This window comes from Jatropha curcas, chromosome 2 (assembly GCF_041381405.1).
Source record: "Jatropha curcas cultivar XTBG-Jc1 chromosome 2, XTBG_Jcur_1.0, whole genome shotgun sequence".
Taxonomy (NCBI): Eukaryota; Viridiplantae; Streptophyta; class Magnoliopsida; order Malpighiales; family Euphorbiaceae; genus Jatropha; species Jatropha curcas.
The window spans coordinates 30,074,004-30,098,039 of NC_143152.1; the positions used below are offsets into that span (position 1 = coordinate 30,074,004).

General features: G+C 32.5%; 3 protein-coding genes across 3 annotated transcripts; all 3 read right to left on the reverse strand.

The window, feature by feature from the left end:
* Window positions 1-4,348: 4,348 nt before the first annotated feature.
* Window positions 4,349-8,144, reverse strand: LOC105632589 (plant cysteine oxidase 2). Its single transcript, XM_012215012.4, has 5 exons — window positions 7,770-8,144; window positions 5,554-5,675; window positions 5,099-5,255; window positions 4,813-5,016; window positions 4,349-4,653 (listed from the first exon to the last, which is right to left on the reverse strand). Exons 1-5 carry the CDS (start codon window positions 8,002-8,004, stop codon window positions 4,520-4,522), a joined length of 852 nt encoding a protein of 283 aa, XP_012070402.1. The 5' UTR covers window positions 8,005-8,144; the 3' UTR covers window positions 4,349-4,519.
* Window positions 8,145-11,133: 2,989 nt separating this feature from the next.
* LOC105632590 (membrin-11) lies at window positions 11,134-14,492 on the reverse strand. The gene is made up of 4 exons (XM_012215013.4): window positions 13,931-14,492; window positions 12,530-12,650; window positions 12,277-12,426; window positions 11,134-11,739 (listed from the first exon to the last, which is right to left on the reverse strand). The coding sequence occupies exons 1-4, from the start codon at window positions 14,182-14,184 to the stop codon at window positions 11,578-11,580; spliced, it is 687 nt and encodes a 228-aa protein (XP_012070403.1). The 5' UTR covers window positions 14,185-14,492; the 3' UTR covers window positions 11,134-11,577.
* Window positions 14,493-14,841: 349 nt separating this feature from the next.
* On the reverse strand, window positions 14,842-23,559 carry LOC105632591 (Polynucleotidyl transferase, ribonuclease H fold protein with HRDC domain-containing protein). The gene is made up of 14 exons (XM_012215014.4): window positions 22,738-23,559; window positions 21,156-21,311; window positions 20,443-20,601; window positions 20,282-20,365; window positions 19,652-19,731; window positions 19,510-19,560; window positions 18,828-18,936; window positions 18,309-18,391; window positions 17,449-17,494; window positions 17,056-17,143; window positions 16,802-16,971; window positions 16,116-16,409; window positions 15,913-16,014; window positions 14,842-15,636 (listed from the first exon to the last, which is right to left on the reverse strand). The coding sequence occupies exons 1-14, from the start codon at window positions 23,428-23,430 to the stop codon at window positions 14,992-14,994; spliced, it is 2,760 nt and encodes a 919-aa protein (XP_012070404.1). The 5' UTR covers window positions 23,431-23,559; the 3' UTR covers window positions 14,842-14,991.
* Between the last annotated feature and the right edge of the window lie 477 nt (window positions 23,560-24,036).

The window sequence follows — 24,036 nt, forward strand, 5'->3', positions numbered from 1 at the left end:
TATTTATTTTGGAGTTTCAGAAAACAAAGTTCAATTATTAACATTGTTGCATCCTGCAGCTCGCTCCCACCATAAATTGTTGGTTTCTTCTTTAATTTCTAATAAAGATCTTACTTTTTCTTTTTCAATAAATAATAAATTAGTCATACTAATAAAAATAAAAAAAAATAAAAATTATTATATTTTCTAAAAAAGGTACTTAAATATAATTAAATAATATTTGTAATCGTTAATTATATATTCGGCTCAAATCTAAATTAATAAGCTAATGAGTTGCCCATTCTGGATGGTTAAAAAACCATAAGAAACATATTGCTTTCATTTTGTCATCATTTATCTATGTTCAAAATAAAAAAAATAAAAAAACTCACGAAATTAATAAAAATTGTTGTGGTAGCTAACTTGAGAGATCATGCTTACCATATTAGTAAAAAGACCGATCAAACTACAGTTTATTGGCATATAGCTGTGATGCACGAACATGTGAGAAGCTCGACATTTTCGTGTTTCAAAAATGGAAATACCTGAAAACTGCTTTGAAACGTGTCGGGTTTATTTCCGTAAATATTAAAAATCGGACACCTGTTTTCCTTCCTTGGAAACGTTTCTTGCATTAAAAAAAAACAAATTTCAAATCCAAATCAAATTTGGATGGTTTGCAAATCTTATTTGGAAAAGGGCAAATAATTTTTTTTTTTTAAATTTCGATGTTCAAACTTTAAATTTAATAGAATTTCATTATCTTTTTCCATTTTTACATTTGAATATTTTGTTTTCATTTTTCTTATTGAGCACAGAAGTTATGAATTGATTGTCCTTTAAAAATTTTAAATGTACTCTTCCTAAATTATTTTAATATTTATTCCTACATTTTTAAATTTTATAAATAAATCTCTATATTTTTTATATTTATGCGTTTTCACACGTTTCCGTTTCCTACATTTTTTAAAACTACCATTTTTCTGTGTCCATTTTTGCGTTTTTCCGTTTTCTCTTTCCGTGTCCTTGCATCATAGGCTTGTGGTAATAATTATTCCCATAAAATTAATTAAATAAATATCAAATAAAAAATTAATTAATTTTATACGAAAAATCTCATCTTGCAAAATGGTATTCCGTTCGAAACTAAAAAATTAATGGATTAATTAATTATTATTTTTAGTCAAAAAATATAATAAATTCGGATTAAAACAATTTTTAGAGATGTGATTTGAATTAAAGTTAAATTTAAATTGATTATAGCTATTAATCCTCGCGTTAATAATTTAATTATTTTCAAATGCTTATTAATCTGAAGCCCAAAATAAAATAATGAACAGAGAACAGATAACAATTTTGGCCCATTGCAAATTGCACGTGGCATGTTAAAATTCGTAATTAAAAAAAAATATATATATATTATGTCTGGAATGCCCTTTCCATATGGCATCCAGCTTAGCACTGAACAACTTTTCCATTAATAATCCCAACTTCCTAAATTATTGATAGTTGAGACATTCACCCAATAATTATTCAATTTTTAATTAGAAATTAGAAAATTTCAATTTATTAGGAATATTTTTATAACTTATTATGATGAGTAAATAATCATTTTCTCCTACAAGTTAGTCATGCTTATAATTTTATCTTTTTTATTTGCTGTTGATCATTTATTAAAATTTAATTTCATTAAACTATTTATTTTTTTTACAAAAATTTCATTTTAGAGATTAAATAGCATATTTTTTTATTTTTTGTCCCTTAATTTATTAATAAATTACTATTTACTCTCTCTAAAAAATAAAAATGATACTACTTTTAATAAAAAATTAAGTAATTGATCAAAGTTAAATTTTAAAAATTAATCATTATATGTATTAAATAAAAAACAAAAAATTATGGTTATGATTAAATTTATGTTCTAAATAGTTATTTATCCAATTATGATTATCCCTTGTTTTAAAATGCAATGCTATTGATCTACGAGTAGTGAATCAGTTAAAAATACAAACTGAACATGTAAATTAAACGGTATACTTAATAGGATCTGAATGCCTCGAGCCGAACTAGGAGGTATGCTTTTGCAAACAAAGAATGGAAACTTGCAGTAAAGATTGAGATAAAATACAATAAATTTGAATGTCGGTGCAAAGGGTAAAGCAAGTAGCAATCGGGAATTCTAGGAATAAAAGGCCCACTGATCATTTCACTATCGAAGCATCAATTTGCGAAAAGTTGGTGTTTATGGTTAGCCTTAGCCCACAAACTCTCTCCTTTTGTTTCTTTCTCCTTTCACTTTCATAGCTGGAATTGTGTTCCTTGACGATTCAAACTGTCTTTATAGATTTTTCACATTTAGAGATAATGATAACATATTAACATATTAAGGCCTCGTTTGGTCGAAAATAACTTACTTTTAAAATAGAAAATGAATTGAATCATTTGTGAACTGGTTTAGGCTTGACTCAATAAGTTTATCGAATGAGCTCGAACGAATTTTGATTAAATCGAGCTACTAAACTTGTTTAATTAATAATTTCGACTCATTGACTTGCAAGCTAGATTTATCAAGCTAAACTCATAGGTCGGTTCGCAAGCTAACTTAATAAATTATACCTACATTAAAATCATGTTGATAAATTTTAAATTGAACTTTAATTTGACTTGTTATCGAACTGAACATAAGTTTGGCTATTTTTAAATGAGTTAAATTCGAGTTTGAGCATATATTTTATAGCCTAACTTACTTTCCAAAAAAATACACTTTCCGGAAAGTACACTTTCAACTAAGTTAGTGCATAGGAAATATGATTTATATGTGTTTGATATGTAAATCAAATCAAAATAAAGTCATATTCAGCAACAGTTTACGTAATTTTTAGAGTTTTGGCTAGATTAAAACATTATTTCTATGATTTATAGTATTTTAATAAAGTAACATTCATACTAATGTTTGGAGTTTGAGAGAACAGATTATAAAAAGTCACCCTTTTGATGAAACACAAGTAAAACAATTGATAATTACTAAAACAACTAATCTTATTGACATGACGTAATTATTTTCAAATTAAAAAAACAAATATACCCATATTACAAATTTAAAATGTATTTAAATAATATGACAAATCGGTTAATTCATTACACTTAATTATACAAGTGCAGCTTTCTAACCCTTATGAAGTTACTTATTTACTACTTACTTACTGAGAAGTTGAATTAGTAATGGAAACCAAATTAAGGACTTCATAAACTTGTAAAAAGGTACATTTCTCTAATCCACTTAACTCTAACCAAACAAGGACTAAGATGTTGTTTGAGCAAATTAATGTTCTTGCATATGGTCCCAATTAATCTGATTTTCATTGCTTGAAGATGCATTTACAAGTCAGAAATTTGTCTTTTACAGAAGAATTCATTAAGGTGATGCAACTAAAGGGAAGGATTGAATACCTCCCAACAACTTTTGATAGGTACAGTCTATCGCGCAAGAACATATATGTCAACCCACTCTCCCTAATAAATGTTCATAGAAAAGAATACAGATATCTCCATATGGTTATTTTAAAAAAAAAAAAATGTTACAATTACAATATGATGTAATATTCAGACATTTTCTATTATGATGGATAAGTTTAAAAATATCAAACATCAAAATTTGTTAATATGTATTTTTTTTTTATTATTTCGTATTTACCTTTTTTTTCTATAATTAAAGAGTGTAATTTCTTTTGAATTGTAAAGCATAAAGTTTTTTTGCCTTACAAACAAAATGTGCTTCATAAAAATAAAATTTATATTATCAATTTTACAGGATTAAGACAGCTTACCGTCTCGACCAACGCTTTGTTTACTCTGTGCTCCTTTTCGTGGAAGGAAGTGCCGATTGAAGTTGAAGGATTAGGTTAGGTAGTTAACATTTTATGGGCCACATCTTAAGTGTTTGTTAATTTGTGAGTCCATAGTAGACCGAGGCTTTGCATTTTCAAGTAGAAAGTCCTTTGTTGGGCTTTATACTGCTGGCTGCTAAGCAGTGCGTCACTGCAGATTATTCCCACAGATTCATCCTCCTTTTATGGTCTTTACTGTTTTAAATTAGTAATTTTATACTTTGACTATGGAATTATTAGTTTTTCATCCTTAATAATGTTTTTAGATAACCCTTTAAAAAATTTTAAAATCAAGAACTTCAGTATAAAAATTATAAAACCAAGTATGAAGTGGATTAACTGTTCAAGATCAATAATTCAATGGTTGGTGATAATGATAAGGAATGAGGTCATTTCATTATTTTTTCACGTCAAATTGACTTGGCTAATTAACCATCTATTGAGTTGGTTGGTGCACACAAGAATATTCATAAACCAGGTGCTGAACAAGGAACTCGTACCCTTTAACTCTGCAATAATTTGACAAGCCACGTATGACTTGAGAGAGACAAAATGGAGGGAAGAAAAAGGTTGTATTATGAACACACTTTCAAAACCCTGAAAGGGTAAAATACCTATGTCCCAAAAAATAAAAGAAAGTGACTAACAAACAGCTAGCAATTTATCTCTACAACCTGGGGACCTAAGTACTCAATTCCATCCATTCTTGAATTTTCCGGCATATCAATCTCCTGTAGCCATCCATAAATGTCTCCATCCTCTTTTTTCACCTCTCTTTCTTCTCCATCTGCAGGTAAAAAGAAAAAAAAAAAAAAAAAGAATCATTTGTTATATTTTCCTTTCTGCTATAAAACTGCTGACACAAACATCTTGCAGCTGCATTAGTTCATTTACCAATGTAATCACAAGTCTGTAACAAAATAAAAGAGGGAAATCAAAATGTTACCTGGAAAGGCATCGTAAGGATAATCTTTGTAATACGAACAGTCTCGACCATCTTCCTTAGAATAGGGAGGTCCAAACACATCAAGAAATGCACAAGGTGTAATAGCAGTGAATTGATGTATATTGCCACCGGTTGTTGGATATAAGACAGAAGTATTGCAAGGAGCTTCAAAGACACTGTTGGCTACCATTTTCGCCAATCTAACTGAAAAAAGCAACAATTTTGGATCAGAGACAAGTTTAATGCATCCAGTTTTCATAAGGAAGAGGAAACAAGAGACACTCACTGTTAGAAGGCTGTACTGGTTCCTCTGCAACGGGAGGACTAATCCAATCGTATGATTTGATGTGCATTTTTCCTAAGAGAAGCTTGTTAAAAACTGTCATCTCTGGATGGTTATGGAGAGGGATAACAGCACTTGCAGGAAGAAAGAAAATGCATATCTGCACAAAGTAATTTAGAGAACAGATCAACAACTTTGGAGTTCAAAGAATCCATTTTGTTTAGAGATCAATAATGGAAAAGCTGATCACTGATATGCTTTAAAATATGAAATATAAATAGTTGCAGAATAATATAAATAAACAAGAACCATGTGCATATAGATTAGAAAAGGTTGATATTAACTTGCAAGAACCGCACATCAAAAGATGGCCGTTGAAATTGGAGAGCCCAATTCCATATCGGTCTTATATATTGTATTTAATCCTTCCTACATTATATATTTTAACACTGTCTTACCGAAAATTTATCGCATTTGTATATAGTGGTGGTGGTGACCCTTGGAGTCACTTTGACTGAAGGTTTAGGCTTAAAAAACTGCAACTCGCTGCTCAGCCCCACATCTTCTGGCCTCATCTTGTCTGCACCACAACAAACAACCTTTTTAAGAAACGGGCATCCAATTGAAATATGCTTTTAACTAATCATCTACAGAAAATCCTATACTTGAGTCAATTCAAGAGAATATTATATCCACTTGGGCATAACGCTTCATATGAGAATACTCCTAAGCAATTATTTTATAGCTTTGGAATAGTAAGCTCGATGTTTAAGATCTATTGAAATGCTAAAAAGTAAAGATTCGATTCAATCTTTCTTTCTCTTTATATATTTTACACTAGTCTTGTCACTGAGAACATGCTCGAAGTCAATGGTGAATCAGTCGCGACTAGCATCGCAGAATCAAGATCATCTCAAGACGTAAATATATACATGCATGTCATAGACAACCAGGATTTTAACCTACTTGTTTATATTCCAAGTTTGATAATACTATTATTTGCCATTTTGAGCTTAATTTGAGAGCTGTAGAATGTTTCTAACAAGCCACGTTTAGGAATCTATTAGTTGCAACATTCAGTAGAACAGTAACAGCAACAATAATAATTCACATTTCTTTCAAACAGAAAAAAAATAAGAAAAGAAACTTCACAAGTTGCATTTTAGACAAAGAAGGAATCACTTATTTGTACAAAACCAAAAACTCAACCTTCAAATTCAAACAATTATGCTTAAATTCCACAAATAGAAAAACCACCACATAAGAAAACAAGAATTCTGTTCCAATATAATAGAGATTCCCAGAAGATTTTCCAGGAAGGGAAAAGGCTGCCAAAAGACCTAATACACAACTACAATTTACTTTTACACAATGCCATTATTGACTTAAGAACAATAATTGGTAAACAAAGTTTACAAACAGAGACTTTTGAAAATTGTTACGTGCAATGGAAATGAAAATTTCTCCAAAAAGAAATTGGAGAAAGAGAGAGACATTTAAGAGTTCACATTTCTAAAATAGATCCAAAAAAACAAAAAAAAAAAAAAAAAGCATATTAATCATTTTGTTACACAACCGCCCAAATACTTATAGCTATAAAGAATTAACCTATTGCTAAAGAAATGCAACTGTCAAAACAAGAAAAAATAAACGGAGTCTGTGGCCAAAACTTAGTAGGCGTTGATTCATACTGCAAATACCCGTCAGGTTATAGGTGTTGGGTAAGCTTTTGAATTTTTTTTTTTTTTTATCAGCTACTAGTTGATTTGTATTTATATTATATTTGAATTTCATTAATATTATAAAAATAATTACTAATAAAATTATTTTTTAAAATTAAAAATAAATATTTATACTATACATTATAATATATAAAGACAATTATATTTTATATTTCAACAGAAAAAGCTGCTAAAATTTTACCCAAAAACAACGTTCACCAATTAACTGCAATCAGCAACTATGAATAGCTAAACCAAACCAAACCAAAGGAGCATTGTACAGGTGACCATGCATTTGGATAGGGAAATTTAAAATCAAAGATTTTAATTGAACTTCTGTTTAAAAATTTGTATATTTTAAGATCCATAGACGTAAATGAAGGGGAATATCATATACTTAAATCAAATGTTTTATGAGCGAATTTTCTGTGTCTGAAATAGTTATTTCAAATCCACACTTTTTTAAAGGAAACTTCAAATACACACCTAAAAATAGAAAAACAATTTACAAAAATAAATTTTGTCCACGTTCTATATAATCTACTCAGTCATATATAGTGTATGTCCTAAATACAGAAATTAAATTCGATTCGTTTCCATCAAAAACGAAATCCTAGAACATTTTTCTGAGCATTCTATTTTACTGAAAAGGGAAACTATTCACAAGATCTTATTCACTCTATGAAAAGGAAATTATTCAATGATGAAAGAGCATGGGATTAGGATCATATCAATTAATACTATGAAAAAAAAAAAGAAAGAGAATATTTATAGTAACTGACAGCAAAATAAAAATCAATCAATCAATCAACCAAATGTGCATCAAAAAGGCCAGCTGCTCTTACGGGTGTAATTAACATCATATTAATAGTAATAAATCAACCAAAAGTGAAATCTTATCCAAAACATAAATGAACCTATAACAGATGAATATAAAATTCCAAAAACCTTACCAAGTATATGGCATAATCTCTCCACATCGTGAGGAAAAGGAACAGTGCCAGGGCCTTTAAACACCTGTTTACACGACATATACAGCTCCTGTAATGCCATGGGAACTTTTACTTCAGGTCGCTTATTAATTTTCCTTTTACATTTTCTCCTTTTGATAACTCTATTGGCGTATCCAACCTTATGTACATGACCAGCTGGGTCTCTTCTTGGATCAACTACAGCTTCAATTGTCATTGGAATAACACTAATATATTCTATATGTTAAATCTATCTCTAAACCACCAAAGACGTATCAAAGTTCGTATATTTACTGATGAATCAAAGAAAACGAAGCCCTTTTAAAACTGGGTAAGATTCAAATCACTCTACACTTCAAAAACCAAATTGTAAAAATTCTTTACACCCAACAGAAAATAAAGAAAAATTGTAGCTTTGATTTGAAAATGGCAAGATAGACTTAGATTTGAGGAGATACAAGTAATAAACCCGAACCCAGTAAAGAACCACCAAAAACAATTGAAAATAAGAAGAGGAACTAAGAAATGGTATAATATATGTTTTGGTTGTATAAAAAATAGAAAAGATTGAGAATTGGTGATGGGTATTTCTAAATCAAGACGAAAGAGAAATGGGTAACAGATAAAGGTGCAAAAGTAGAGAAATTGAGAAAAGGTAATCGAGGAAACTGTAGGGAAAAGAACATGGTATTGTACAATATATATAAGAAATGGCAAAACCAGGGGCCAATTGGAAAAGGAATGGCTTTGGCTTGGAAACTATGCTCAGAAAACAACTTAAAAAAGGAAACATAAAAGAAAAAAAATAATTATTGTATATACATATTTATTTTTAATTAATGATTTTGCAAGCAAGAAAGCAATTCCCGCCCCAAGGTTGAGTCTTGAAACTGGTGGTTTATTTTACCACCCCTTGTTTTGTTCGTTTCATTTGGCCGACCCATAACAATGTCTATTTACTATAATACCCATTTACCTTTTTTTTTTTAAAAAAAAAAATTTAAATTTGCATTTGCCCGTGTTAGTGGCTAAATATCTAGGAACAGGAAAACGATAAATATCTCGTTGATTTGTTAATAAAAATTCTACTATCTACAGTTTGGTTGTTGAATTTTTTTTTTATTTTAATTTATCACTTTTCAAAATTATTTAAAATTTTTATTAAATAAACTGAAATAATACGATAAATTATGATAAAAAATAAAGTAGAAATCCATTTTAGAATCATATAAATTAAGGAATTAAGCACATAATTGCCTTATTAAGTAATGTTTTGACTTTTTGGTTCAACGGATGATGATCCAGTTGAAGCAGGGGGGTTTAATTTGGCTTAGAACTGTCTGGACACCTGTCTCTTTTCAAGCTGTCTCTGCAGAATGGTTAGCACTTTAGAAATTAGAATGGAGGTAGGACCTATTCAATGGTTTGGATTCCCTTAAAAGTACAAGTCTATAGAAATTGGGGATATTCCCTATTCACAAACACATTGGATTCTGTTTCTTGTGGACTTTAACTACATGCCACCAAAAATATTTTAAACAAATTTCTTTGTTTAAAGAAAATAAAAAGAATTATTTTCAATTTCCATTGAAGTATTATTTTTCAAAGATGGAATTGAAGGATTGTTATTTAAAATTTAATGCATAGAAATGGATTTGCAATATTGTCATTTATTATATTGTCAATTGGCTTGGATTTTTATGTTGAAAGTGTAGAATTTAACCGAAGATTTATATAAATTCAAATCTTTCAATCTCAACAGCTAATTTTTGAAGCAATTCTTTTAAAATCACAATATCAGCCATGAAATGAGAAATATATCTAGATTTGAAGTGAGAAATTTCTATCAATGTTTTTAATTTTTTTTGTCTCCTTAATTTAGTTACCTACAAAAAAAATTATCTCCCTTAATCTTAAAAATGCATTATGGTTAAGAGTTAATCTGGTACATAAATGAAATTACTAAATTTTTAAATAAAAAATCTCAATCCATTTAAATTGGTGGAGTATTTCAAAATTGAATTCTACTTAATTAAAAAACTTAGTGATTATTTGGATTGATAGAATGTAGCAACACATGGATTTAAAAAAAAAATTTATGAAACAGAAAATCCATAGATTATGAAATCCACAAATCTCACATTCTATCGTTCTGGTTGGAAACAAAATGCTGAATTTGAACAATAAAATTAAATGATTTCGATCCTACCATTTATACAAAATGACAGGATTCACAAAATTCTACCTCTAAAATGATGAAATTAAGACTGTAATAAAATTTATTAATTCAATTGATTGTTGTATATTTTTTCTCAATCAAATAAAAGAATCTAATTAATTTTATTCCATCAATCTAAACCAACTCTTAATCCAACTGACCTAATCATTTTAATCCACTTAGGATACCAAGCTTTTAAGCCTTAGGATCCCCAAACAATATTTATGCAAAAAAAAAAAAAAAAAAAAAAAAGGTTAATGAAATGAGACTATTTAAGTAAGCTATCAAAAAGAATCGGATGATTGGCAGGGGCAAATTTGACATTTCAGAAACCATTTCATAGAAACAACGTATCACGTGCCACGCACATGCAGATCCTCAAGGCTCAAGCTCCTCAACTTCAAGTCCACCACCACCATGCAAGCAAACATGATATGACACTTTGTTCTTTAACAAAACAACAAAATAATTAAAATTTTAAATATTAAAAATCAGAAAATAAAAAAAGTAGTAATATAAAATTCATACTATTTGTTAAAATTGTAAGATTCAACTGATTAATTATTAAAATTATCCATAATTGGAGATTCATTTCTATAATGAAGAAAAAACGGTTAACGATGTCTGGTTCTGGTCAGACCACAGATCCTAGTGGGAAGATGTGAAATTAAAGAAAAAAAGAAACAAGAAAAGCAAAAGTAATTATCAAAAACATGTGCTGAAAGCCTGAAAGACAGAGGGAAAAGACCGAAGGGAGGGGAAGAGATCCGTAGTTATCAATACTATATTCCACAAAATAAGGCCGAAACGACAGACAGACTGCCAGCTTGGAAATAAGAAACACAAAATTTCATTAACATGTGCTTAAAGCAGAGGAAAGGAATAGATGAAGAACAAGGCCTAAACTTCACCATTACGCATCTTTAATTCTACATTACAAGGGGCTACCGGCCATATTGCTTAATTAACTTAACAAATAATATCGTTGGTAGTTTTGTCAAATGGTAATCATGGTAAAATTGGATAATGGGAATTGTCAATACATATATATATATAATCACTTGAACACAGAGGTTCATGCAGATTGTATCATTTCCTAGACTTCACCACTACAGCCCACGGAAAAAGAATAGGAAAGAGAGAACATTAGTATTGAATTGTTGCAATAAAATACACACCTTAACAAGTCCTGAATTTTAAAGCTTTAAAGTCAGCCATCTGTCAACTATCAGTTTGTCTTACAACTCGCCGCAAGCTGCCAATCCGTTCAATGTCGCCACCTTTGTAAACTCTATTTTTTGTTTGCTTTGCAGCAACAGCAATAAATAGGATTTTACTGTTTCATCATCAAGCATTCTGATCACATGTTTTCACTCAAAACACCAAAATTCATTGCAGAACCCTTTAAGTGGAATTTGGAAAGGAGAAATAAGCTTTTCTTTGTGAATTTATTTCGACCATCTCATATTTTCCAGAAGCCCTTGTACAAATTCATCTCTTTTCCAATGAAACAGTGCTATATGCAAAAAAAAAAAAAAAAAAAAAAAAAAAAAAAGAAAAGAACATTAAGCTTTAACGGCCCCAAGTAACTAGAAAATATAGGACGACGAGTGTTATTAGCATTCCCATATATTTGATCCATTTATCTACACGGTTCCGTCTCTCAATAAGCCTCAATACGGAATTGGAGAGCCCCACTGTGTTGAGAACGTCAAGAGCTTTGCGTTGTGCATTCTGTATCAAGATACAAGTTAATTAGAACAGTTCATCTCATAATCAGAAGAACAATGAATTTGATGCATGATATCCATCATGTTTTCCCTTAAATATAAAGATCGAGCTGTATCTTGGTTATTTTAGGCTTTGAGTGTCCATAACTAATCACTCTTCCCGCAAACCACCAAACCCCTCTCACTGCAAATCTTAAATTTTAAGATGTTCCCAAGTCCATATCATCAAACTATCTGCCTAGACCATTCCAATTATTTAATATCCAAAAAAAGACAAGTTTCAGTTTAAACCACCAAATTAAATTCCAGATTGCCATAGAAAGATCCCAGGAATAATTCTACCTCCCATAGAGACACAAGCAAATGGCATTCTTTGAAACCATTATATTTTCATTTTCATTATCTTTAACGCTTATAAAACTGGTATGTTGTTTTGGTGTGATATTTTAATTATCACGATAGCCCCCAAAGATATTTATTTAACTGGCTGTGTGTGTGTGTGTGTGTGTGCAAGTGAGTATGCAAGTACTTGAGCACAGACCTTCAACCGTTCCCTTTGCTCCGAATATTTGGAAAGGATGGCCGATCCTGTTGATAAAGATTCCTCCAACATCCGCTTTGAATTATGAACTGACTGCATTGCTTGTGCTTCCTCATCAAATATCCTTAAAACATGAGCTGATTCGCCATTCTGGATTACAAAATAAAAATTCATTACACAGTGAATAAAGCATATTTTTATTGAAGAGACTGCCATAGTTAATCTAACACATTGAACAATAAACAAAACTTACTGCTCTTCCGAGCAATTCTGCCCTCTCCTGAGCTTCCCTCATCTTTCTTTGATTCCTTAACAAGTACCTATCAAGACTTTGCTTCAATGCTTCAGCCTCCTCTGCTACTTGTTCGACCTTTCTGTGCAACAAAACAATCCATCCCATTGACATCACAGTCATTAAACAGGAATCAGAACAACAACAATAAATAACAAAAGAAGCTCATTTGGTATCATGTGGGCAAAAATAACACATAAAAAGCAACTCATTGGGTGGGTGATAAACTGACAGTCTCTATCATCAAATTATGCACATTATACCATCTGCACAAAGCAGAAATACAAAGAATCCACTTGATTAAATTTAATCGGATACATGACTCCATTTTTATATAAAGAGCAATTGAAGATGGAACCCATGAGTTTTTTAAAGCACTTAAATGATTTGCATATTTTACAATTAATAACTCCAAATGCAAGTATAAGCCATATTACAAGTCCAAGCTAATTGGACTTAACTAGTCTTGCAATAGCCATCAACTTACTGCAACTCTCTTTTATCCAGGGACTATAGCCAATTCTACCACATCAAACCCAAAGTCAAAATTCTATCAATGTTTGAAAAAGTTGAAAATGAAAAGGGGTATATTGAGAGGTTCAACAAAAACAAAATTCAAAGAGAAGTGCTTAAAATGACAGGTCGTTGTGGAAACAATTCAAATCTTGTTTCATGTATAATCACACAAACGTGCATATTATGATAAAACTGCTAAAGGATTGTAATGAATCAATATCACGGAAGGAGCTTAATTAATAAGCTAAGGTATCAAGAAATAATGTTGATCGACTATGCTGGCAGTTGCTCACATATTTTAGAAGTACAATACAAATGCAAATGCAACAAACTGTTGCACCCGGTAATTCATTTTTATTTACCAAAAACAAATGCAACAAGTGAATGAATCATAGTATAAATAATTTATTCTTAATTGAAGTCATTAGTCAATTCCAGTTGAAGACAAGGAAAACCTTAACATGTCAATACTTGGCTCAGCTAACTAAGATTTCCGTCACGAAGGTGATGACATAAAGTATACATATAATTGTTGGATTGTGTATCTTTCATCATTCTTCTATTTTTGTGTTTTCTCTTCTGTTGTTTTCCCTAGAATTATTTTGCAGTACAATCAAGAGAAACTAATAAGATGAATGTGCATAACCTGTACAGTTAAGATTGATTCTTAAATTAATCCATTTTCCTCTACATTGCCCAAGCCAGTTAAAATTGCCTATAACAGTTCGACAAATTCAGCACATATACATATTCGGATCCAAAGCTTCTTCATTTTAGGGTTTCAGATTCTGGATCTTAACTAAATATACATGCATCAAAAGAGAGAGTATAAGGATAAGAAAGTACCTCTTCCAGAGATCACGCTGTGGTTTAGAGGCGATAGATCGCCAAAGACGGTCCATTTCGGCGCAAAGGGACTGGATTTGAGATATATCCTTTTTGACGGTAAAGGAGAGTTCAGGCGAGTCCAAACCTCCACTGGATGTTGAATTCTCAAGGCGCTCCAGCCTCTCGATCCCATCTCGAGCTCTTAGCAATACCTTCTTCGAGCTCTGGTATATTTCAGATAACGTCCCTCCCGCTTCAACTGTCATCGCCATTCTTAGATGTTTCCTTCGTGTTTTGTAGATAAAATAAAATCTAAAAACCTATAGTAAGTTTTATTTAGAATTTTCAGTGCATGAAAAAAAAAAAAAAAAAAAAAAAAAAAAAAAAAAAAAAAAAAAAAAAAAAAACCACGGATAGCGAAGAAATGATGGTGGCTTGCGCCGGAATTGGGTAAACGGTGAGCCAGAAAATTCGACGTTGGGAGAGAAAATGGAAAAACTTGTTTAGTTTTATTTTCTGCTATGATGATATGAAAAATTAATTATTTTTCAATATTCAGAGAAATACCAACGAATGCAGGTACTGTGAAATAGCTCTTACTGGAATGTGTTGTATTACACATCAGTAGTCCAATAAGCGTGCGCCACGTGAGGAACACAGGCACACATGCTTGCTGAGTCATCAAAGGTCAATAAGGGAAAGCTGTCCCTGCACCTAAACGACAGGAAAAACTTTCCCTCTTGTAGACTTGTATCGACAACAGACACTACTGCCTTATGTCGTTTAGCTAGCGACGTGCACATGGGTAAGATTAAAAGGCTTTGTACGTCATCTTAGGTCGGCGATCCGGCCCAGACAATTTCAGTCAGGTGGCTGGAGCAATCATTTTCTGTTAGATACAGAGATGTAAATCCAAAACCAAAATAATCTTGAAAAAAATTCCACTGTAACTCTTTCATTTTTTCAAAAACCTTTTTTCCCCTTTTCTTTTATGATTTTTAATTGTTTTAACAATACAAATAAAAAAATTTAGCATTTCTTTTCACTGTTGTCATACAGCGCATGTAAGCACATGAGATTCACCGAAAAGTTGCACTTCGGTTGCCAGTTGCTGGAAAAGCTTGACGCCTTCTACCTTGTGAAAATTCTCTGGCCCCATCATCTTTCTGAACTTGACTGACGGCAGAATTTTTTCTCTTACCCGCAGAATCGAAAAGGCGCTTCTGATCTTCACCACCCACAGCTTTTGATTCCTTCCCTGTGTCTTCCCCATATCTTATTGCTGCAGCATAATCAAATGGCTTCAGCCGCAGAAGGCCAGTTGGCTCTTGAGACTTCTTGATTTTTTCATTTGTACTGTTTTTATTATTGGACTGGAAGCACTTTTGAAAGCTTGTAGAAAGATCGGATAGAGATTCAGGTTCTTCTTTCTCCACTTCCACAGCAGACCCTAATGATTTGCCATCATCGTTAGGGTCTTGGGTTTTTGAATCATGATTTTGTAATTCCTCATTATCTGAATCGTCATCTAACACTATAATATCTTCTAAACTGGAACCAGTAGCTGCAGCTGGAGCAGCAAAAGATACTTCAGCACGTGGAATTTCTGGTGCCGGAGTGGGCTCTTCTACAGCTGGTTTAGGTGCTTCATTTCTGCCCAAAAACGAATGGAAGGGCAGGTTCACGGAACTTCTAATTTTTTCCACCTTGATCTCTTCTTTTCCCTAAGGAAAAATTAAAAAAAAAAAAAAAAATTAGAGGGATTCTCCAAAGTACTCAAAATCCACAGGGAGAGACAGCGGGAAGGACACAAAGATCTCTGCTCTTTGTATCTGGTTTGGCAAGTGACCATTCACAACTACATTTCAAACTATTTGAGATCATAGCAAAGGGAAACTGACCCTTGCTACCACATCTTTCATCATCAGACAGCTGTCTAGAGTGTAGACAGTCAGAAGTTGCAAAAATTGCAACCAGAGTTCAACAAGTGCAACACAAACCTTTTTGGCAATGTCAACCTTTCTCTTTGCTGCCGCATTTCCCAGCAGTGCTCCAAAAGCACCAGTTGGCTTCTTAAGAACCTGAACAGTTGCTCCACTACCCTGTTCAACAATGACAAACATATCAGCAGTAATTACTCTAGACTATAATGAAGCAATATTAGCAAGTATGGCCAAAGGATAAACACGTCAGCAGACATAACTGTATCTCTATTCGGCAGTGAAATGGGGATGCTTTCTCTGCGAATCTCAGAAATACAAGTATTGGATTCAACACCATTATCACCATGATGCTTAAAAGAGACTCCTTGTCGATTTTTGGCAAGTACAGCCTCCAACGGCTCCTTTTTGAGTTTTGGAGCAATTCCTTGGAGGGCTTTCCTGCTGCCATTCATTGCATTGCCATCCAAAATGGTCTCTGTCCCCGCACCTGCAGCCTCTAGATTTGCATGTGTATCAGGGGACGGAGCTTCACAATTATCATGATCTATATTTTCCTGTGAGGTCATCACAATAAAGGGAAGAAAAATAAATATAACAAAATAAAAAAAATAAAAAGAGATACCAATTTATACATGCACCAATCAATTATTAGGAAATAAATAAACAAGCCAAACAAAAATGTTGCACGTTTGAAGCCAGTCAACTCCAAAATATTGCATAACGCTGTGACCACCACGTTTTCCTCTTAATCTAAAGGATGAAAAAACCCATTCCAGGATTTGCAGTCTCTAGAGCCAAAGGTCTAAAGCCAAACTAATTCTACAAACAAGGTTACTTTTCAGTCCATAATCTCATGCATGTGGTGCCCTCAAAGAAATAGTTATAACAATGTAACATAAGATGACAAACTAGGAAATGCCTGCGAAGTTATGCATGCAAATCTTACTGTTTCAATGCGTCCCTCCTTCAAACGTTGAGCAGCCGCTTCAAACTCCGCAGAATTTTGCATAGCATGCCTGATGATGTTAACAACAGAGCCAAGGTTTCTTTCAAGATAAGGATGCTTTGATTTCAAAGCTCGTCGCAACTTTTGAGGTGTAACAGGCATCTGTTTTGCTTTAAACATTTTCAAACAAAAGAGATTTAGAAGATTACTTAACATATTAGCTATTCAACATAATATGCCAATTAGGTTCCTACCAATTTCAAGAAGAGTTTTGTTTGGTAATATAAAGCCAGTACTCTCATCTTCTGCCCTGGCAATAACATCTCTCCACTCAAAGAGTCCCTGCAAACCATGTAAAGGTGGCCCGCGCAATGAGATAGTGGATAAAAATAACAAAGTTTTATACAAAGAATAGTCATAAACAAAATTAATCCACCCAATTCACTTGCTCAGTTTGACAAATTAAAATTAACAAATGGAATGCCCTAATAAAGCAGATAATTGATGACTGGAAGATTGCAACGCCTGAATCCTTGAAGGCATTTTTTTACCCAACAGAATTACTATCATTTGTCGGTTTAAAACCCTCATATTTATTTTAATATGAAAATAAAGGAAATTGACAATGGGCGTATGCAAATACTTACTGCAACAATGGCAAGCTGCTGAGCATTAAAATCAGCATTCTGCAACCTATATAAGATAGCAAGGACAATAAGCAAAATGACAATATTTATAAGCTATTTATACATATATATAAAAGCACGACTTTGAAGGGAAACTTTTATAACGACAAAAAAGTACAATTAGCAGTAGAGTATGGAGAAATAGAATCTTTTTCATATTTTCCATTGCCAAACTTCCTTCAAAATATAACAAAATACATACCATTATTTAGTAGTATTAAGATTTTTTAAGCAATGTAGAATACATATAATTTTCTTGTAATATTATAATTTCTTATCAGGCAAGATTATGGGCAGTTACATTCACCTCTCTAGTACTAAAAAAAAAAAAAATTACATGTCGAAAATTAGCTTTGCAACAAACAATGGTTTTTTTTCTCAATTTTTATTTACATATAATTTTTGAGACAAAATAGAAGTTATATTTGATCATGCAAGAGAGAGCTTAAGAGTCGGACTACAATTAGAAATAGGAAGAAACGCTGTCAAATAGAGATTTTTTTTATGATCCTGTTGGATCTCTTTTTTTATCTTTTTAGGCAAGAAGAAACTAAAGTTCTAACATACAGTGTATGATGTTTAAAAAAATAAAATATCTAGTGAAAATACTAATAACGCAGATATTAATTAGTTTTAGCATGTAAAAAGGAAGAAATTGCAATAATAAAGGACAACATTGTTACAAAAAGATATTCCCCTCCGCATCAGAAACAGAATGGCCAATAAATTAACTATAATTTAATCCTAGCATTATTATATAATTTCGAAACAACTCAGGAAGAAGTATAATGCGTCTTAAAGCAAAAATGTCAGCCACATACCCATATATGTGGAGATAAGAAGTCTCTGTCAAAAGCTCCTTCTCATACATCTGCATGCATACGTCACAACTGCGTTTGTAGACCTATTACAACCAAAAACCTGCTCAGCACACTGTAGATTATGGTAAAAGAATCAAAAAGCAGAAAGGGAGAGTGCAAAGTACTACCCTGAACGCAAATGAAGTATGTGAACTACAAGGTTCAAAGTTTAAATATGTTCAAAAATAATAATAATAAAATACAAATTGGTTGCATTATTTTTCATGGAAGATTTGTGAGATAAATATTGCATTTTTCTTCAGATGCCAGATCAAAATATGAAACATATTGTCGGATTGAATCTTACTGCCCCAAACAATTGGTCCAGTTCCAAAATATAAGAAAGAAGACTCATATTCAATTTCCAATGTACCATATCTCTTCAGTTCAGTGCATTTCAATTAATACTTAAGAATGGACTTGGCACCGTATCATTTAAATGAACATTCTAGTAAATAATAACAATTTACCAAATCATACCTCCACTAGAGGACTATCGGAATTTTCATTGTCAGCAGGCATGGAGAGCAATTTAACTCTCATCATATCATAAATATACAAAAGATAGTGGGTATCTTCTCTGGCATATCTGTAATTGCAAAAGAGTAATTCATCAAATGATAGTAAAGCAGAGACTTCGACTGCTATTGTGCAAAAGAGAAGAGCATGATAAAAAGAAACGTGAATAAATACATAGATAAAAGTCCTCTGCAATGGAAGTCCCTATAGGCTATACCAGTTTCAAAATTTGTACTTCAGAGGGAAATTTATATACACAATAACATTCAAACATTGACTGAGTTGGAATACTAATTGTCAACGGATTTTCACCAGATAGTGACAAGATTTATATAGATAAAACTAACAATTGAGTTTTTAGCAAATTTCAAAAACACATCAATTTAAGAGTCAAATGTCTGACAATATCCACTCTCATTTTGCCACCAGTGTTTTCTTTATTTGTTTCTCCTTTTGCATCCATTTTCAACTTCCATTTATTATTTTTCAACATCTAGACTTCTGGACCATTCAGACGAGATTACGATAGTTTCTTTGCAAACTAGCTATCAGGACTCTGTATCCAGAGGTTTATGAATAATTCATTAACAAAGAAGAGACAAGATAAGGGAAGCAAAAGACTCCAATTTCAAAATTTATTCACCTAAGCATCTCATCAGAAAGAGGGCGTAATCTCCAATCTGCATTCTGGTATCTGCAACCAATGAATAGATCAACTATAGATATATGTACCAAAACATGCAATCATGCGTAGTAGCAGATTATGCGATTACACAAAGACCTACTCTTTGTTAGCAGTAACTCCACAAAAATACTGCAAAAGATACTCCAAACTATTCCTTTCCAATTTCAATACTCTTGAGGCCTGACAATAAGATGAAAAAATAACAACATAAACATAAAATGAGAATAAATATCCCAGGTAGTTTTTCTATACAGACGCTCTAAAAAGAAAAACAAAGGGCAACACAAAGTCTCCAGGTTCAAAATAATAACATCAGGCAGTTTGGTAGAATTTATCCACAAAAACATAGACGCCAGAGGACCTCAAAGATTAACGTTACTGAACATAAAAAATTCTTTACTACTAATTCCTAAGACCAATTTCTGTTTGATTCATAAACAAATTCATTGACAGTTCAAAACATCAGCACGGTATAAAAAAAGGATCACCCTAGGAAATGCCAGCACCAAAAAAAAACAAATGCAAATAGCACTATCACATTAGAATGGTGTTGCAAAAATCATGTGTGCAAAAAATCAAATAGCTATAATAGTTTATTTACTAAAGCAATCATCATATATATGAGTACAACAGATTCCAGGCATTAGACACCTGAAAACCCAAAGAATAACCAAAAAATAACAACCCGGATCACATTGTAAATAGTAGGAATAGTTTTGAAATATAGAACCTGTCCAGTGTCAAACATATTGCAGACATATATGCCAAAGTCCCGCTGAAGCCACACAATATCTCGATCTGCTCCATGCATGACCTAAATAAATTAAATGACATCACAAAAATGAAGAGATCTATCACAAAGTAAAAAATGCAAATGTTCAAGAGATGAACCTTTTTCTTAGTGGGATCCTTGAAAACTTCCCTAAGATATGGGCCAACATGTATTCGGAGCTTTAAAGTATCTACAATAAAATCCTCAGTTCTAGTAGAAATTTGCATCAAGCACGTTAATCCTTGGAAAGAACGATACTGATTATGTTCAAGATCAACCTAGAAATTGTTTTAAAAAAAAAAAAAAAATTCACATCACTAAACCGCTCAATGAAGTAATCATGGGAATGCAAGATATTATTGTAAATTCACCAATTTGGCTTAACCTCCAGAGATGCAAGTTATTATTTTAAAAAAATAGTAAATAAATAACAATAGTAAGAAAAATAACAACAAATAAATACAAAATAAAAGAAGAGCTAACCCTCCCACATAATTACTCATGAAAGAAGACAACCCCATGCTTTCATAATTTTAAAAGCAAATAAAAGAATAACAGAACTGAAATGTTCCATAAAAATACTCTAGCAAGTTTATGATATATGCACAAGGACTACCCTAAGCAAAAAGCAAACAAGAACAGGATCCAACAAAATGGGTCGATAGAATGAGAGAGAAATTTGGCAGCAAGCTTATAAGAACAATAGAATAGCAGTATATCTAACTAGTAAATGCGGTAGCATATCAATGACCCAGAAATAAATGGCACTCAGAATATGCAGTTTAATTATTCAAACTAAGCACATCAATCCAAAACAGTAGTAAAACTTTACCGCAAATTCATCTACAGCACGCAATTTAGCTGCCAACTCCTTCAGATCTTTAACTTCTTCAACAAGCTTGAACGGGGTACTCTCTGTAGGGGGTGGTAATGAAGGGTCATTGTTCCCAGCACTTTTATCCACAAAATCCAAAACAGAGAGTTTTTCCTGCATAAAGTAAAGAATAGCAATTAGAAAAAGAATAATCACCCTTTCCCAGTGACACAAAGAAAAATACAAGGAAGAAGTTGCTGAAGTTGAATGAACATATAAAGAAAAGATCAACAATTAAATGCAGAATATTATGATGCTAGTAAAGAAATTTCAATCAAAACGTTTATGTACAAAAAAAAAAAAGTATAACATTTCAAACAATTAAGATGACTTCAAAAACAATGAAACATAATCTACAGACAAAACAGTTTACTATTTTACATATATACAACAACACCCAATAACCACCAAGCTTTAGACTCAAACTATTTAGATTTACCATTTTACATATATACAGATGCAATATATATATATATTCAGATTTCTAGTTGCCTAAGGTGAAACCAAGGTAGCTAGCACTAGGCAGGAGCCAATCCCTGCACAAAAGCAGGCTCACATGGATAGCAAGGAACCTACAAAGTCAAAATAGTCTGCTTATAATAAATTGTCCAGAAATTAAATAAAAGATATCACTCACCCAGTTATCTTAAAGTGTATCAAGAGGCTCTTCTTCTCTTGCAAAATGCTCTTGTGATTTTTTCACACCACATAAGTCATTCCAATGTAAATAAGAATGACAAACAATCATTTTGAAGATAATCTGAATTTCGAGGTATTCAACACTAAAGGACAGGACGCAACAACACGACAAAATTGACATGAAGCACACAAGCAGCTGTAAGGATCACATAAGCTTCATGGAGAACAGGCCCATGACGAAGGCTACTTCTTATGTAACAGTCCAAATATTTAAACTGACATGAGAAACTAGTTACCATGTTCATATGAAAACTAAAACCAGTGGTATAGATAACTTAACACCCAAATAACCAATAGATCACTGGTAAAAGGAGCATTAAACGGCAATAGAAACATTCAGGAAATTGCCAGATCATGATGTTCTGGATGCATATTCCCAATTTGCTGCAAACAAGCACACAGCACGCCTCCAAAGTCAAACACAAATGAATTAATTAAAGAAATAAGTTGGTATATGTCAAACGACTGATGATCAGCATAACTTGGATCCATTACAGGGCTATTTTGAAATTACAGGGGTCCACTTCCATATTTTCTACTGGTATATAACAAAGTTAGTTTCCCTCCTTCTTAGGCATTAATCAACCAATAATCCCTCACTTAATAGCTAGTTGACGACAAATTTATTCACAACCTAAAGAGAACCCAATGTTAAAAATCAATGAACAAACCCAATAAAACGAGTCAATAAGCAGAGGGGAACAAATAAACCAAGTGAACGCAAGTAAACGCAATCCATAAATTCATTTGAAGCAGTAAACCAAGTGAACTGCTCAATCATTGAATTGAATCCAACTAACTTGATTCAACAAAACTACGTAAAGGCCCAAAAATAACTAACCAAGGGATGAATAAACTGCAAGCCATCCTCACTCCTCTGCAGCCAAACATGCTCAAATGGCTGGTTCGAATTATTCACCAGTATGTTATAATCCTCTTGAGGCTTCTTTATTGTTGATATATGAAAAGGCACCTTCGCTTTCACCCCCTTCGCCTTCATATCAGCCACCTTTACTCCCGAGTCAAGCGCCGAGTCACCCACAGAGCCACTCGCCGATCCACTCCCCGATTTCACTGACCCCTTCTTTTTCTTCCCATATACCAATTGAAACCCGCTCTCTATTTCCATTCCCGATGCCCGACCAGTTTCCTCTTCCTTCTTTCGGATGCTCTGGAATTCATCGACTGACACGTCGAAACGCTCCAAGATCTCATCGTTCACGTTGACAAGCCAATCGTAAGCGTCATCAATGTCAAGATCGCCAGGAAAGTTGAGTCTCTCCTTGAAAAGACGGTTGGAGGAGCCGATTGATTCCAGCAGGGATTGCGATTTCGCGGCAATTTGTTTAATAGGGAGCTTGAACTCATCGAAGTTATAATAAAAATGGAAATCTTTGCTTGAAGGAATGGTGCGAGATGAGCCTGAGAGGCTAGATAGTGAAGATGACAAAGGGCCTGTGGTTAGGGTTTGTAAGGTTTGGGATTTCGTGGGGCTCTGCTTCGTTTGATCAATGTCCATGGCATCCTCGCTCATTTTGTCTTCGTCTAAGAAGCAGAGAAGTTGGGGTTATGCTTTAGAAGGGTTTATGTTAGGGTTAGGGTTTTAGAGACGCCATTTTTACATTGAAAAAGACATACTGTTTGCGGCCTGAGTTGATAAATTGGCGAAAACGGAAAAAAGGACAGAGCAAATGTTGATATTTGTCACGTGCCATTGCGTGCAGCACGTGGCAATCAGATATGCATTGTTCATGAATTGTGAATAATAGCACATAAAGGGTGATGGCTGTACAAATTGATTTTTTTTTTTTTTTTTCTGAAAGAGTTGTACAAATTGAATTTGAGTGAATATAAACACGAAGCTAAAATGAATTTATGTGAGCCATAAAATAAATTTCGAGTTTTCAGTACCATAAATGTGGAACTTACCAATTCATGTCAGCCAAAAAATCCAATCCTATGTTTAGTGGAGCACAAATATTTTAAAATCGAAAAATCATAGCGAATTAATTTAATTTGGTTTAAATTTAAATATTTCTTTGAAATAATTTTAATTTTTAATTTTCAATTCCTTTCAAAAAAAGTTTCAATTTTCAATTCGACTATAGAAAATAAATTAAATTTAGGCTCAAAATAAAAT